Below are 14,589 nucleotides of genomic sequence, written 5' to 3'. Positions count from 1 at the left end.
TGCATGTGTTGGGTGGAAGAGCAGGCTGAGCATCTCACATTGCCCATCCTCTGCCCCTGGCCAAGCCGTGCTGGGCGCAGCACCCTGCTGCTGTCCTGGCTCTCCCACCACTGCCTGCTGCCCGTGTGCCCTCACATCCCATACCAGGGCCATGGCCACCTTCCCCATCCACAGCAGCCCTCATGGTGCGCTTGGCTGGGACACGCTGAACCCCTCCGCACCTGTGCGGGCCGGCTGGCGTGGCCATCTCCCGTGGTGCCAGCAGGCTCCCTGCCCACAGGTGTCATCTTCCAGACCAACAAGGACGGCTCATTGCCGCCCCACGTCATGTACAAGATCCGACAGAACTCCAGCTTCACGGAGAAGACCAATGAGATCCGACGGGCATACTGGCGTCCTGGCCCCAACACCGGTGGCCGCTTCTACTTCCTTTATGGCTTTGTCTGGATCCAGGGTGAGTGCCAGCCCCTCGCCGCAGCTGCCTACGTCCCCGGCCCCTGACTGCGCTGCCCGCTCAGCCTGGCCTCTCCTCCCCAGACATGATGGAGCGTGCCCTCATCAACACGTTCGTTGGGCATGACGTGGTGGAGCCCGGCAACTATGTGCAGATGTTCCCATACCCATGTTATACCCGGGATGAGTGAGTAGCACCTGCGTGGGCAGGGGCAGAACCTTCCCTCTTCCCCTTTGCAGACCAGAACACTTCAGCTGGGGAGAGGGGACAAATCTGGGGGCCTGAGAGAGGTTGGTGACATTGGGAGTGATGACCAACCAGTTAAGTTCCTTGGACCAGAGGTGAAGCAAGCAGGGGAAGGATTTTGTGCCCAGTTCACAGCTGAAGTGAGGAACTCATGGCTGTGGGGTGCCTTGTAGGCTGAAAGACTGGAGAGAACACAAGCAGTGTGGTAAATGGATGGCATGTGGGTCTGTCAGTGGTTATTGAACCTGGAGAAGTCCCAGATCCACCAGCTCTCCAGGACAGGGGGGTCAATAGGGTCCCATCCCCACCAGGGTGGGCAGGGCAGTGGGCTGAGCACGCGACTGCTGCCTGCCTGCCAGGACCTGGCAGCCAGGACACCAGGTTGTTCTATGGTCTCATTGGAGAAGCTCTTTCAGGGCACTAAGGAGCCACTGGGCTGGGTGGCTGGTTGTGTCCGTGTGGTGGGAGAGCCCTTTCATTGCCGTGGAGTCTCCAGAGGTCTCTGTAGTGGTGCCACAGTCCAGCTCTCCCTTCTCTCCCTCTACCCCACCAGCTTTCTCTTTGTCATCGAGCATATGATGCCCCTGTGCATGGTGATCTCCTGGGTCTACTCGGTGGCCATGATGATCCAGCACATTGTGACGGAGAAGGAGCATCGCCTGAAAGAGGTGGGGATGGTGGGAGAGATCCCTGGGGAGGAGCTGGTGTCTCCAAGTCCTGTGCTGCATCCATGGACACCTTCCCTGTGTCCCTGGGCTGTGCCCAGGCCCCGCATCGCTGGGCTGAGCTGAGCTGGTCCTTCTCAGTGTTCCCAGGACCAGAGGGAGCTGAGCCCCTTGGCACCCTGGCATGAGGTGCTGTGTCCTGCCCACTCCCTGGGGGGCCCTCAGTGCTGCCCATTGCTCTCCCAGCCCCAGCGACTGAGGCAGTGGGGATCTGCAAGGTAGGGGACAGCCCTGCTGAGCCGTGTTGGCCTCATAGGTGATGAAGATGATGGGCTTGAACAACGCAGTGCATTGGGTAGCGTGGTTCATCACAGGCTTCGTCCAGCTCTCCATCTCGGTCACAGCACTCACCGCCATCCTGAAGTACGGCAAAGTCCTGATGCACAGTGATGTCCTCATCATCTGGCTCTTTCTTGCCATCTACGCAGTGGCTACCATCATGTTCTGGTGAGCTGCCCGGGCCACTCTGTGGGGTGAGGGGGCACAGGCAGCACCAGGGTCCCTGTGCCGTGGGGCGAGGGTGCTGGGAATGGTGTGGGCAAGGGCTGGTGGAGGGGCACGCATCTCCCAGCCAGCTGATTTGAGGGACAATTTATCATCTCCATGCCACCGAAACCAGACGGTGTGGGGAAAGCCCTGGTGTGGGCTCCACGGTGACACTGTCCTCCCTGCAGCTTCTTGGTGTCGGTGCTGTACTCCAAGGCCAAGCTGGCCTCTGCCTGCGGCGGCATCATCTATTTCCTTAGCTACGTGCCCTACATGTACGTCGCCATCCGGGAGGAGGTGGCGCATGACAAGATCACAGCCTTTGAGAAGTGCATTGCGGTGAGTTGGCTCTAGCTGCTTGGCCCCAGGTTTGCCTCAGGCACCCCAGGTCCAGTTCATAGGCCACCAAGCTGTCACCAAGGCCTGCACAAACTTCTGCCTGTATGAAGCACCTCCCCATGGTGCTTTGGAGGCATCTCCAGAAGGTTTGGTGCCTCCCAGGGCAGGGGGCATCTCTACAGGGCTGGGGGGGGCGGCACTGGAGCTGGCCTGGGATTCCTGCTGACATCCCCTTCCCTTCGCTTTCCTCCACCTCTCCGTAGTCCCTCATGTCCACCACAGCCTTTGGGCTGGGCTCCAAGTACTTTGCACTGTACGAGGTGGCCGGTGTGGGCATCCAGTGGCACACCTTCAGCCAGTCACCTGTGGAAGGAGACGACTTCAACCTCCTCCTGTCCATGATGATGCTGATCGTGGATGCTGTGGTGTATGGGGTGCTCACGTGGTACATTGAGGCTGTGCACCCGGGTACGTGTGGGCAGTGGGGCATGAGGGCATCTCTGATCTTACGGGAGCCTCTTGGCTGGGGACACTGCTGGTTCCTCAGTCCTGACATGGTGAATTTGGCACAGTGTACCTTTAGGGTCCCATACATGTGTCCTGTTGGGGACACCTTTTCATATGCCCTGACCCACTGGTGATACCAGCAGGTTCCTTGAAGATCTTCAGTCTTGTGCCTTGGTTCAGTGGCCAACCACAGCAAAGCCAGGTGTCCACAGCTGGAACACTGGTTCCCCTTATCTCCCACTTGAGGAGGAGTCTCACCTGCTTCCTTCGCTTTCCTAGTAAAACCAAAGTGGGAGCCAGGCCCAACCCAAAGCCCAAAGGACTTTGCTTCCTTGCACAGCCCAGCAGTGTCACCCTGAGCCCAGCAGCCCAGGGTGCTTGCAGTCCCACCCTGCAGTGACATCCCTGAGCTGGGGAATGCTCCAGGCCCATGCCCTCCCCTGTGCCGAGCTCTGCCCCAGCCCTTGGCTGGCTGCTGCATGGCCATGGCTGTAGGCTCGGCCCTGACCCCGGGGCTGTGCTTGCAGGCATGTTCGGCTTGCCGCGGCCCTGGTACTTCCCCTTCCAGAAGTCCTACTGGCTGGGCAACGGGCGAGTGGAGACCTGGGAGTGGACCTGGCCCTGGTCCCACACCACGCGCCTCAGCATCATGGAGGAGGATCAGGCCTGCGCCATGGAGAGCCGGCGGCTGGGTGAGGGCAGACGGGTTGTGTGGGGGGGCCCTGGCTCTGCTGCAGGGTCCTGCGTGGACCCCTGTGTGCCCCTGTGGCCTTGGCAGGGCAGGGTCCTGGGCCAGGCACTGCTGCCTGTGGTGCGGGAGGGGGGACGCTGGTGAGAAGCCGAGGGTCAAGGGGCCATGAGCCACCACAGCCACTGCAGGATGGGGGTGGGGAGGTTCATCCCCCGGGGAGCCCCGCTCCATCCTCCTGACACCCCCCAGCTCCTCACCATCCTGCTCTCGTGGCAGAGGAGACTCGGGGCATCGAGGAGGAGCCAACCCACCTCCCCTTGGTCGTCTGCATTGACAAGCTCACCAAGGTTTACAAGACAGACAAGAAGCTGGCGCTGAACAAGCTGAGCCTCAACCTCTATGAGAACCAGGTGGTGTCCTTCCTGGGGCACAACGGTGCAGGCAAAACCACCACCATGTGAGTGCCGTTGGGGCAAATGTGGGATGTGTCCTTCTGGGCAGCCGCAGTGGCTGGGGAAGGTGCTGCGTGATGTCCTCGCAGGGCCCTGTGGCAACTGGTGCCGTGCCCAAAGGGCAGTGGTGTGGATGTAGGGGTGACACAAAAGGGGACAGGCAGTGGGCACATGGCCCTGCACTGGCATTGCTCTGCCTGGGGCCCAGCAGGTGCTCCTGGAGGTGGTAGTTTGGATTGGGACCAGATGGAGTACGAGGTCCCTCACATTGTTGCCTTTCTTCATCTGTCCAGGTCCATCCTCACCGGCTTGTTCCCTCCCACCTCGGGTTCTGCTACCATCTACGGCCACGATATCCGGACAGAGATGGATGAGATCCGGAAGAACCTGGGCATGTGTCCCCAGCACAACGTGCTCTTCGACAGGCTGACAGTGGAGGAGCACCTCTGGTTCTACTCGCAGCTCAAGAGCATGGCGGAGGAGGAGATCCGCAGGGAGATGGACAAGTAGGCACTCCCCCCAGCTCCTTTTGCCCCATCTGTGCGTTTCGCGTGAGTGTGTTCCCTTCCTGCTGGCTGTGCTGTGGTGGGTGATCTGGGAGCAGAGATGTCCCTGAAGCATCTCCACCAAGTGTTTTCCAAAACTTGGGGTGTCAGGCTGTGGAAGCAGCAGCAGATGTTTCTGTAGCCTGGCTGCAGCTAGGCTGTCCCGGCAGCTGAGAGCTGAGGGCGCCATGCGGGGAAGAGGCCTCACGTGCTCCCTGCAGACACGGGGTGCTGGTGCAGTCCCCCCGCATCCCCGGTGCTTCTCCCCTGTCCCCAGGATGATTGAGGACCTGGAGCTCTCCAACAAACGCCACTCCCTGGTGCAGACCCTCTCAGGGGGCATGAAGAGGAAGCTGTCGGTGGCCATTGCTTTTGTGGGTGGGTCACGGGCTGTGATCTTGGATGAGCCCACGGCTGGCGTGGACCCGTATGCACGCAGGGCCATCTGGGACCTGATCCTCAAGTACAAGCCAGGTGAGCGGAGGCAGGCAGACCCAGCAGTGCTCCTCTGGCCGCGGTGGCTCTGGCCGCTCTGATGAGGCTCTGTGCCACCATCAGGGAGGACCATCCTGCTCTCCACACACCACATGGACGAGGCTGACCTGCTGGGTGACCGCATCGCCATTATCTCCCACGGCAAGCTCAAGTGCTGCGGCTCTCCACTCTTCCTCAAGAGCACCTATGGCGATGGCTACAAGCTGACAGTGGTGAAGAAGCAGTCAGACACCAGGAACAGCACAGGTCTGTGGGCAGCAGGACCTCATATTTAGAGGAGTAGATGGGACCAGCCCTTCTTCAGCCCAGGAAACAACAAGAGGCCAGCACTCATGTGCTCCTAGCTTGAATTTCCTTAGGCCACACGGAGGGTGAAGGGGGACAGGGCAGGGGTGTGGAAGGTGGCGTCACTCAGCCTTGATTTCTCCCACCTGCGTCCCAGGTTAGACCCCACATGGTGACATTTGCCTCCACGTGCTGGTTCTCTGTGGCCCCTGGGCTGCCCAGCAAGATGTCCAGCATGGGCTGCAGTGCAGACCCCATCCCCAGGCCAGGGAGGGTGGCTGGGGAACCTCCAGCACCCCACAATGGGCTATAGTGTGGACATGGTGGGTGCTGGTGGGAGGTGGGGTGAGAAGTGACTGAGCGCTGCTGCCCCTCTGCTGCAGAGCCCGGCCAGCCGCACAGCCCGCTGGCCCACTCCTCCATCAGCCCCTGCTCCGAGCCCCGCGTCTCCCAGTTCATCAAGAAATATGTGGCCTCCTGCCTCCTCATCTCGGATACCAACACTGAGCTCTCCTACATCCTGCCCAGCGAGGCCGTCAAGAAAGGCTGTTTTGAGAGGCTCTTCCAGGTACCTGTGGGGGCTGGCGGGGCAGGTGGGTGCGGGGGCCGTGATGCTATGGGCACCTCCTGCCCTCCTCATGCAGGATTTTGCCTCCGCAGCACTTGGAGCACAGCCTGGAGGAGCTGGACCTCACCAGTTTTGGGCTGATGGACACCACACTGGAGGAGGTCTTCCTGAAGGTGTCTGAGGAGGACCAGTCTCTGGAAAACAGTGACGTGGGTACGGGCAGGGGGGTCACACGGTGCTGCTGGGGCTGGCGAGGGGCCGTGTGCCTGTGCCTGGGCTTGGTGGCTCCTCTCCCCTTGCCCGTAGCTGCAGGAGCCTCCTCTCCCAAGGGGAGGAGAGGTCTCCAGCGGAGCCCAGCCAAGGGCAGCGGCCTCTGCTCCACGCTGGGTTTGCAGAGCAGATCTGTCCCTGCTCTGTGCCACGTTGCCATGAAGGGTGGTACGGCTGGTGGCAACCCCTCTTCTTCCAGACATGAAGGAGTCCAAGAAGGACGCCCCGCAGTCACCCGCTCCGGAGCTGGGCCCGAAGCCTGAGGCCAATGGGGAGCCCTTGGCCGAAGCGGCTGTGCCGGAGAAACCCGAGGTGGAGCTCAGCAACCTGGTGACCTGCTCCAAGCTGGCGCAGTCGCAGGCGTCCCTGCGCTCGGCCTCCTCGGTGGGCTCCGTGCGGGGTGACGAAGGTGGGGCTTATTCCGAATTCTTTGGGGATTACGCACCCCTGTTTGATAACCGTCAGGACCCCGATAACATCAGCCTGCAAGGTTCGTGCCAGCGGCAGGGGCCGGGGGAGGCGTTTGGCTGGGATGTGGAGGGTGGCCGGGGCAGTGGCCGTACCGGCGCCCATCCCTGCTCCGGGCTGTGCCAGAACGGGGCTGTGCCTGCAGGCGCAGGACCCCGCAGGGCGTCTGGTGATGCGTCCACCAACGCTGCACCCGGAGAACCGCAGCCTGGGTGGGGGCCTGGGAATGGGTGCTTCTCTCAGTTTGCACCCCCAAACTGGCAGCATGTGCGTGGGGAGGCCCCCTGCTGCGGCACGGAGCCAGCGAGGGCAGCGGCGGTAGCTCTGCCCTGGCCTCCCTCGGATCCTGCCGGTGCCACCCGCAGACTCACCCCACTAACACCCGCCCATCGGGTCGTCTCCTCTTGGCCCTTGGGCACAGAGTCATGTTCCAGCTGGTGGCTTCACTCCTGAACCCTGACCTGGGCTCCGGGCTGTCCCTGCCCAGACACTGGGGTTGCCAGAGGACAGAGGCTGCAGGCCGGCGCCCTGAGGCTGCTGTTTTATTTACAAATCCTTTTCTGCGCTATGCCAGCAGCTCTTGTCATGATTAATTCAGGCATGCTCAACCCTGCCTCGCTAGCCAGGGACGCTCTGAGCCTTGTGATTCGGGCTGCAGGCGGCAGAGCTCTGTGAGGCCCTGCTCCATACCTGCTGCTCGCCGGGTCCCCCCACCCATGTCTCGTCCCCCTTTCTGACTGCACTGAGCTCTCACCACCTGGGAGAGCTGATAGGAAAATGGGAGGTTCTGCCGAAAAGCACCAACTTAGGTTGTCTTTTTAAAAGTATTGACTCAGTTTCCCATTTTGGGCCAAGAGGAACCCGGCGAGCCAGCTGCCTCGCTTCGTGCCGCGGTGCTGCCATGGTGTGGTGGCCGTCAGGGTTGGGGACTGCCCTGTCCCTGGGGGTGGCTGCGCCTGGCTCAATGCCCAGCTCGCTTCCCCGGGGCCAAGGTGGGCACGGGCGCAGCTGTACCAGGGGCTGACGTGCTTTCCCCTCCCAGACCAAGAGGTGGAGGCAGAGGACGGTGACCTGGCTGGGCAGGGGAGCTTCAAGCTGGAGGGCTCATGGCTGAAGCTGCGCCAGTTCCACGGGCTGATCGTCAAACGCTTCCACTGCGCCAAGCGCAACACCAAGGCGCTCTTCTCGCAGATCCTCCTGCCTGCTTTCTTCGTCTGCGTGGCCATGACCGTGGCGCTCTCTGTGCCCGAAATAGGTGCGTGCGAGCCACCCACCTGCACACTGGGGGCTACTGGTGGCCGTTTCTGCTGGCTCCGCTGTGGCCAGTGGGGACACTGGCTGCAGGGAGGACAAGGGCAAGGCCTGTGGGTGCTTGGCCAGTCTGCCTGTGCGTGGCAGTGCTGTGGGTGTGAGCGGGTTCTTGTCCTTGTCCCTGCAGGTGACCTGCCGCCCCTCATCCTCTCACCATCGCAGTACCACAACTACACCCAGCCCAAGGGCAACTTTATTCCGTACGCCAATGAGGAGCGTCGTGAGTACCGGTGAGAGCTGCCACTTGCTGATGACCAGTGTCCCGTGCTCTGTCCCTATCCCAGGGACTGTGATGGGGACAGCAAGGAGGGCAGCTTGCAATGGGGCTGGGGCTGGCTCAGGCTTGGAGCGCAGCCTGGCCATTGCCATGTCCCTCACAGCAGCCTCCATCCTTCCCAGGGTGTCTCTGGGAGAGGTGCCAGCCCTGACACCGGCTGCCATCGGCAGCTTAGCTCATGCCATGGGCTGTGCGTGCCCATTCAGCTGTGATAAGTGCCAAGGCCTAAGGGAGGTCCCACCAGAAAATGGCCAGGGTGGTAATTCCCATGTGTCCTGCTCCTTGCTCCTCCTCACCCGCTCGTCTCCCCGCAGCATCAGGCTGTCTCCTGACGCCAGCCCCCAGCAGCTGGTGAACACCTTCCACCTGCCCTCGGGCGTGGGGGCCACCTGTGTGCTCAAGACCGCCTTCAACAACACGCTGGACCAGCCCATGCAGACCCTCAACCTCAACAGCAACGAGTCCAAGATGCTGGCGGCCAAGTACTTTGATGCCATGTGTATTGACTCCTTCACCCAGGGCCTGCCGCTCTCCAACTTCGTGCCGCCGCCTCCATCCCCAGCTCCCTCCGACTACCCCATCTCAGTGGATGAGGACCTGCTCCGTGCCTGGAACTCCTCGACCTTTTCCTCTGCCATCAAAGGTATCACCTGTGTTTGGTGCTTGAGTGCGTCCAGGCTTGAGATCCATCTCCAGCAGGGAGATGAAGTATCTGCCCTGCAGAAGAAGTCCCAGGGACCCCTGGAAGTGCCCATCAGTTTGGCCTGGCCACAGCAGAGCATCACATCTCTGGGCTGAACTTCTGGCTCAGGGCTGGTGCTGTCCTGGAGCACCGCTCCCCGTTCAGCCCCGGCAGTGCCGGTGGAGTTCCCTGGGATAGTGACACCACTGAGAGCCCTGTGGCCAACTTTGTGTCACCCTCGGTGGGCTGCTGTCCCCAGCCATTGCCGTCTCCAGCCACACTTCATGCCCCCTCTCTGAACCTTTTGTGTCCCCCTGAAGTTGTTCCCCATGTCCATTTCTTGGTCCCTCTTGGTCACCAGGACACAAAAGCTCTCTCACAGCCTGGGCTCTGGCCGTGGGGCAGAGTGCTCCCTCCCTACCTGGCTGGGACCCCTTGGTTCAGCCTCTCGCCCCATGTTGTCCCAGGCAGCCAGGACAGGCTGGAGCCGGGCTGTGACCTGTCCTCTCTGCTCCTCAGAGACCGTCACCTCGGCCCCCACCCTGCCCCACATCATCCACGAGCCCATCAAGTGCACATGCTCCATGCAGGGGACCGGCTTCTCCTGCCCCAGCGGCGTGGGGGGCCACCCCCCGCAGATGAAGGTGGTGACGGGGGACATCCTCGCAGACATCACAGGGCGCAACGTCTCCGAGTATCTGCTCTACACCTCGGACCGCTTCCGGCTGCACAGGCAAGGCGGGGGGCTGGCAGGGTCTGCCCTGTGCTGCGGAGCAGGAGGGATTTGGGGACACCTGCCTGGGGTGCTGACAGGAGCCAGGAGCGTGCTCAAGGATGGCCCTGCTCCCAGAGGTGGGGGACAGTGGTCACAGCTTCTTGGTGCTGCCTTGTCCCACAGGTATGGGGCACTCACCTTCGGCAACGTCCAGAAATCCATCCCAGCCTCCTTCGGGGCCAGGGCTCCTGCCACGGTGCGCAAGATCGCTGTCCGGAGAACAGCCCAGGTGCGACTGCGCTGCGGGAGACGGGCGGGCAGCGGCAGCCGTGGCGTGGGGCGGGAGAAGGGGGCACGTGTGGCGGGGACACCTCGCCCACCGCAGCAGTGCTCTCCACAGAGGAGTCTGGGGGGCTCTTGCCCCATGGACGCTCTGCAGCTGCCACCTCAGTGACCTGCTGTCCCCACAGCCCTGGGACTGTCCTGCCCCATCCCATCCCTCCCCTCCCTTCCAGTATATCTGCCATGGGCCCAGCTCTTTTGCCAGCTCCCACCACACCTCTCTGCCCCTCCAGGTCTTCTACAACAACAAGGGCTACCACAGCATGCCCACCTACCTCAACGCTCTCAACAACGCCATCCTGCGAGCCAACTTGCCCAAGAGCAAAGGCAACCCTGCTGCCTACGGTGAGAACTTGGAGATGTTCAAGGGCAGAAGCACCTCAGGAACAGATTTAGGGCACAGTCCAACCAGGCGCTAAAGTGCAGTGTCCCTCATTGGACCAAGCAGGCTGGTGCCCAGCTGGGGCAGGGGTCCACACAGCTTGGCTGTGAGATCTGGGCTGGGGCAGAATGTCCCAAAGTGCTGCCTGAAGGCATCTGGGCTTGTGATGTGTCTGCCGGACAGTGAGGGAGGGTTTGACCTTGAGGTGCTTGGTTGCTTCGGACAGTGCAGGTCCCACCAAGCTGCAGGATGGAAACCCTTCCTCCCATGCAGAGCCAGGACCACGCGGGTTGGGGGCAAGATTTTCTGTCCTGAGCTCACTTTCACACTCTCGTGTTTTCTCTTGGGCCTTCCTGCAGGCATCACAGTCACCAACCACCCCATGAACAAGACGAGCGCCAGCCTGTCCCTGGATTACCTGTAGGTCCAGGGAGCGGGTGTGAGGGAGGGTGACTGTCCTGGGGTGGGGAGGGAGCTCCTCACTGTGGTTTTGTGGCGTAGTGCCGAGGCTTCTGCCCGCAGGCTGCGTGGCAGGGGACCAGGTGGCTGTGGTGTGCTGGTCCCTGTGCACAGTGACTGTCCCACACCAGGACGGGTGGCCCTCCCCTGGGTAACCGAGGCTGATGAGGTCCCTGTTCTCCTCCTTGCTCCCCGTGCAGCCTGCAAGGCACGGACGTGGTGATTGCCATCTTCATCATCGTGGCCATGTCCTTTGTGCCAGCCAGCTTTGTTGTGTTCCTGGTGGCTGAAAAGGCCACCAAGGCCAAACACCTGCAGTTCGTGAGTGGTTGTGACCCTGTCATCTACTGGTTGGCCAACTACGTGTGGGACATGGTGAGCAGGGTGCACGGCCCCACTGGGGGAGCCCCCAGGGCCGGATGGGAGGGTGGGCAGTCACAGAAGTTTCTGTTTTCTCCAGCTGAACTACCTGGTGCCGGCCACATGCTGCATCATCATCCTGTTCGTGTTCGACCTCCCGGCGTACACCTCTCCTACCAACTTCCCCGCTGTGCTTTCCCTCTTCCTGCTCTATGGGTACGGTGCCTGGGTGGGCTGGGATGCACCGGTGGGTCCCTCTGATGTCCCATCTGCACTGTGACAACACGAGCAGGATCTGGCCCTGGTGCTGCACATCTGGCTGATGTTCTGCAGCTCCCGTAGCTGTTGGGCTGCGAGGGCTGGGCTGGGGAGGGTGGGACTGGGAGGTGGGCGAGCCCGAGGCTCCGTGGTTGTCACTGCCTGGTCCCTCTCCTGCCACGCTGACGTGCGCTCCTGCTGCCTGCCTTCCCAGCTGGTCCATCACCCCCATCATGTACCCTGCGTCCTTCTGGTTCGAGGTGCCCAGCTCTGCCTACGTCTTCCTCATCGTCATCAACCTCTTCATTGGTATCACAGCCACTGTTGCCACGTTCCTGTTGCAGCTCTTTGAGCACGACAAGGTACGGGATCCACAGCTCTGCCTGGGGCTGCCAGGAAGGGAGCAGCTGCCATCGCATCTTGGGACAGCTCGGGCTGGGAGGGACTTCAGGAGATCTCTGCTCCGAACTCCTGCGCCCAGCGGGATCAGCTTTGAGAGCTGACCGGGCTGTATCTTGGTGGGGAACCTGATCCCACCATGCACTCACAGTCCTCAGGGGTGTTTCTGATGGTCATGTCCTCTCTGCGTCTCCCCACAGGATCTGAAGGTGGTGAACAGCTACCTGAAGAGCTGCTTCCTTGTGTTCCCTAACTACAACCTGGGCCATGGCTTGATGGAGATGGCCTACAATGAGTACATCAATGAATACTACGCCAAGATTGGTATGGCCTCTCGTTCCCTCCCTCCCTTGCTCCACGGCATGTGGGGCTGTTGGGGGACCATGGTGCTGGCACAGCCCCTCCGCCTGCCCTGTGGGGCTTCTTGAGGCCCAGAGCAACCTGGAGCAAAAAGCCGGGGACAGGAACTAGACTGGGGTGCAGGAGGAGACACTGTTGAGGGTCAGCCATGGTGTGGTGCCGCTGGTGCTGGAAATGGTTCTTTGGGCCATCCCGAATAGCAGCCCCATGGGGAGGGAAGGTTTTGAGCGCTGGCAGGGTCGTGCGTCTCTGCTGCTGTTGCACATTGCCCATGGTGTGGGGCCACACTGTGGTGAGGGATGGGGACTGCAGGGGCTCTTCCAGACGTGTCCCCGGCTTGCAGGGCTGCCCTGCCCAGCCAAAATGAGCCTTTTGCTGCTCGCCTTCAGCTTTGCCTCTGAAAGCTCTCCCTGTTCTCTGCTTCTCAAGCAGCTTCTGTATATAACCCAGGTGTTGCTAGTGTCACAAGGGATGATTTAGGGGCAGGATCTGACAAATCCGTCCAATACCCACTCTCAGTTGGGTTGATTCATCCTGCTCAGGTTGAAAAGTTAAAAGATGATTTCAGCAGCATAAGCACTGAATGCAAAGCCTTGTTGTGACGAGCTCTGGTGCTGGCAGCACCAGCCAGCCCAGGAGCAGGGACAAGGGGGCAGGACAGTGTCATTGTCACAGGCCAGCCCAAGATGTACAACCAGGTTATCTTCCTGGGAAGGTGTCCGCAGCTGCTCTCCTCTTCCTCCCACTCAGGGCAATTTGATAAAATGAAATCGCCCTTTGAATGGGATATCGTGACACGGGGGCTCGTTGCCATGACGATTGAAGGCTTCGTGGGCTTCTTCATCACCATCATGTGCCAGTACAACTTCTTCCGGAAGCCCCAGTGAGTGTGACTGGGAGCAGGGGTATGGGGAGCTGGCTGCGGGGAAAAGCTTTGCTGTCAGGACCCCTTACCCGAGGGTGCCCCTCCAGTGGGTGCCAACTGGGGAGCTGCCCGTGCCCGGCAGGGGTGCAGGCGAGAGCTCCCCTGCCCGCATCCCCACCCTGTCCTGCGCCCTCCCGCAGGCGTCTGCCCGTCTCCACCAAACCCATTGAGGACGACATCGATGTGGCCAATGAGCGGCACCGTGTCCTGCGTGGTGATGCTGACAACGACATGCTGAAGATCGAAAACCTCACCAAGGTGCAGCAGTGGGGCAGTGGTGGCAGGGGACGATGCTCCAGGGCTGCAAGGAGACACCTCGGAGCTGTCTCATCAAGGGATGTGGGTCGGGGCTGTGGGTCTGGGTTTCTCCTGACGGGCTGAGCCCCCATCCCCTGCCGCACCAGGTGTACAAATCCCGCAAGATTGGGCGCATCCTGGCCGTGGACCGGCTGTGCGTGGGCGTGCGGCCCGGGGAGTGCTTTGGGCTGCTGGGCGTCAACGGCGCGGGCAAGACAACCACCTTCAAGATGCTGACGGGGGACGAGAGCACCACGGGAGGAGAGGCCTTTGTTAACGGGCACAGGTCGGGGGCACAGGCTGGGTGGGAGCTGGGGACTGCCCGCTGTCCTGGGGATGGGACAGGGTCTGCTTGGGGGTCTCCCAGGATGAAGCAGCGTGAGTCTGCTCGTGTGGCTCTGCGGGACTCTGCAGCCCTTCATCCTGCTGGGCTGACCGTCATTTGGGGGCAGCAGGTGACACCAGTGCTCTGCCAAGGCTGCCTGTTGTGTTACCTGGTAGAAGACGCTCCAATATGAAGGCGTGAGAAAGGGTTGAGCAACGGGGTACTCCTGAAAAGCAATTCCCTCAATTCCTTCTCCCCGCGGCCCCTCTCTCCTCTCCTACAGCATCCTGAAGGAACTCCTGCAGGTCCAGCAGAGCTTGGGCTACTGCCCCCAGTTCGACGCGCTCTTCGATGAGCTGACGGCACAGGAGCACCTGGAGCTCTACACGCGCCTGCGCGGCATCCCCTGGAAGGATGAGGAACGGGTAGGGCTGTGGACGGGTGATTGCCGGCACCCATAGGTTGTTGCTGTGCCGTACAAATGGCATCTCACCAGGCACCAGTGGGGACTTGAGCCAGTGCTGCTGCCCTCGTGGCAGTGCCAGCACGGTTGTGCACCCACACAGGGTGCTGGGGCCGGGCACATGCTCTGGCGGGCTCTCACCGGCTCTCCTGGCTGTGCCAGGGGCTGCCACGGGGCTGCCCTGACTGGCACATGGCTTGTGGTCCCCTCGGCAGCTGCGGCACTGCCTGCTGCCGGCTCTGTGGCTGTGGCAGGGTGGTGTCAGCCCCCCCGTGCCTTGCAGGTGGTCAAGTGGGCGCTGAAGAAGCTGGAGCTGACCAAGTACGCGGACAAGCCTGCCAGCACCTATAGCGGAGGAAACAAGAGGAAGCTGTCCACGGCCATCGCGCTGATCGGATACCCAGCCTTCATCTTCCTGGTGCGGCTCCGGCTCCAGCGCCCTGCCTCTGGAGTCCTCCTCCCACCCACAACCCTGGGGCTGGTGCTGGGCAAGGGTGGAGAAA

The 14,589-nt window shown here is 61.6% G+C and overlaps 1 protein-coding gene across 1 annotated transcript in view; it reads left to right on the top strand.

The window, feature by feature from the left end:
* ABCA2 (ATP binding cassette subfamily A member 2) overlaps window positions 1–14,589 on the top strand; it is a gene marked incomplete at both ends in the record, with an annotated part of 32,595 nt that overhangs the window by 16,084 nt on the left and 1,922 nt on the right. Inside the window, 30 exons of the mRNA XM_080355977.1 lie at window positions 281–454; window positions 538–640; window positions 1,254–1,368; window positions 1,682–1,872; window positions 2,100–2,250; window positions 2,514–2,718; window positions 3,285–3,449; window positions 3,725–3,905; window positions 4,194–4,406; window positions 4,723–4,919; window positions 5,004–5,186; window positions 5,609–5,793; window positions 5,886–6,006; window positions 6,263–6,553; window positions 7,574–7,786; window positions 7,970–8,072; window positions 8,434–8,762; window positions 9,321–9,534; window positions 9,700–9,805; window positions 10,092–10,203; window positions 10,600–10,660; window positions 10,900–11,074; window positions 11,160–11,275; window positions 11,532–11,679; window positions 11,917–12,040; window positions 12,827–12,959; window positions 13,142–13,259; window positions 13,406–13,584; window positions 13,907–14,048; window positions 14,370–14,504. Coding sequence (XP_080212103.1) covers window positions 281–454; window positions 538–640; window positions 1,254–1,368; window positions 1,682–1,872; window positions 2,100–2,250; window positions 2,514–2,718; window positions 3,285–3,449; window positions 3,725–3,905; window positions 4,194–4,406; window positions 4,723–4,919; window positions 5,004–5,186; window positions 5,609–5,793; window positions 5,886–6,006; window positions 6,263–6,553; window positions 7,574–7,786; window positions 7,970–8,072; window positions 8,434–8,762; window positions 9,321–9,534; window positions 9,700–9,805; window positions 10,092–10,203; window positions 10,600–10,660; window positions 10,900–11,074; window positions 11,160–11,275; window positions 11,532–11,679; window positions 11,917–12,040; window positions 12,827–12,959; window positions 13,142–13,259; window positions 13,406–13,584; window positions 13,907–14,048; window positions 14,370–14,504 — 4,883 coding nt within the window. The remainder of the gene's footprint in view (window positions 1–280; window positions 455–537; window positions 641–1,253; window positions 1,369–1,681; window positions 1,873–2,099; window positions 2,251–2,513; window positions 2,719–3,284; window positions 3,450–3,724; window positions 3,906–4,193; window positions 4,407–4,722; window positions 4,920–5,003; window positions 5,187–5,608; window positions 5,794–5,885; window positions 6,007–6,262; window positions 6,554–7,573; window positions 7,787–7,969; window positions 8,073–8,433; window positions 8,763–9,320; window positions 9,535–9,699; window positions 9,806–10,091; window positions 10,204–10,599; window positions 10,661–10,899; window positions 11,075–11,159; window positions 11,276–11,531; window positions 11,680–11,916; window positions 12,041–12,826; window positions 12,960–13,141; window positions 13,260–13,405; window positions 13,585–13,906; window positions 14,049–14,369; window positions 14,505–14,589) is intronic.

The sequence above is a fragment of the Nesoenas mayeri genome (genome assembly GCF_963082525.1).
Source record: "Nesoenas mayeri genome assembly, chromosome: 18".
Lineage (NCBI taxonomy): Eukaryota > Metazoa > Chordata > Aves > Columbiformes > Columbidae > Nesoenas > Nesoenas mayeri.
The sequence above is the reverse complement of the archived record's forward strand: the minus strand, read 5'-3'. Positions and strand labels throughout refer to the sequence as shown.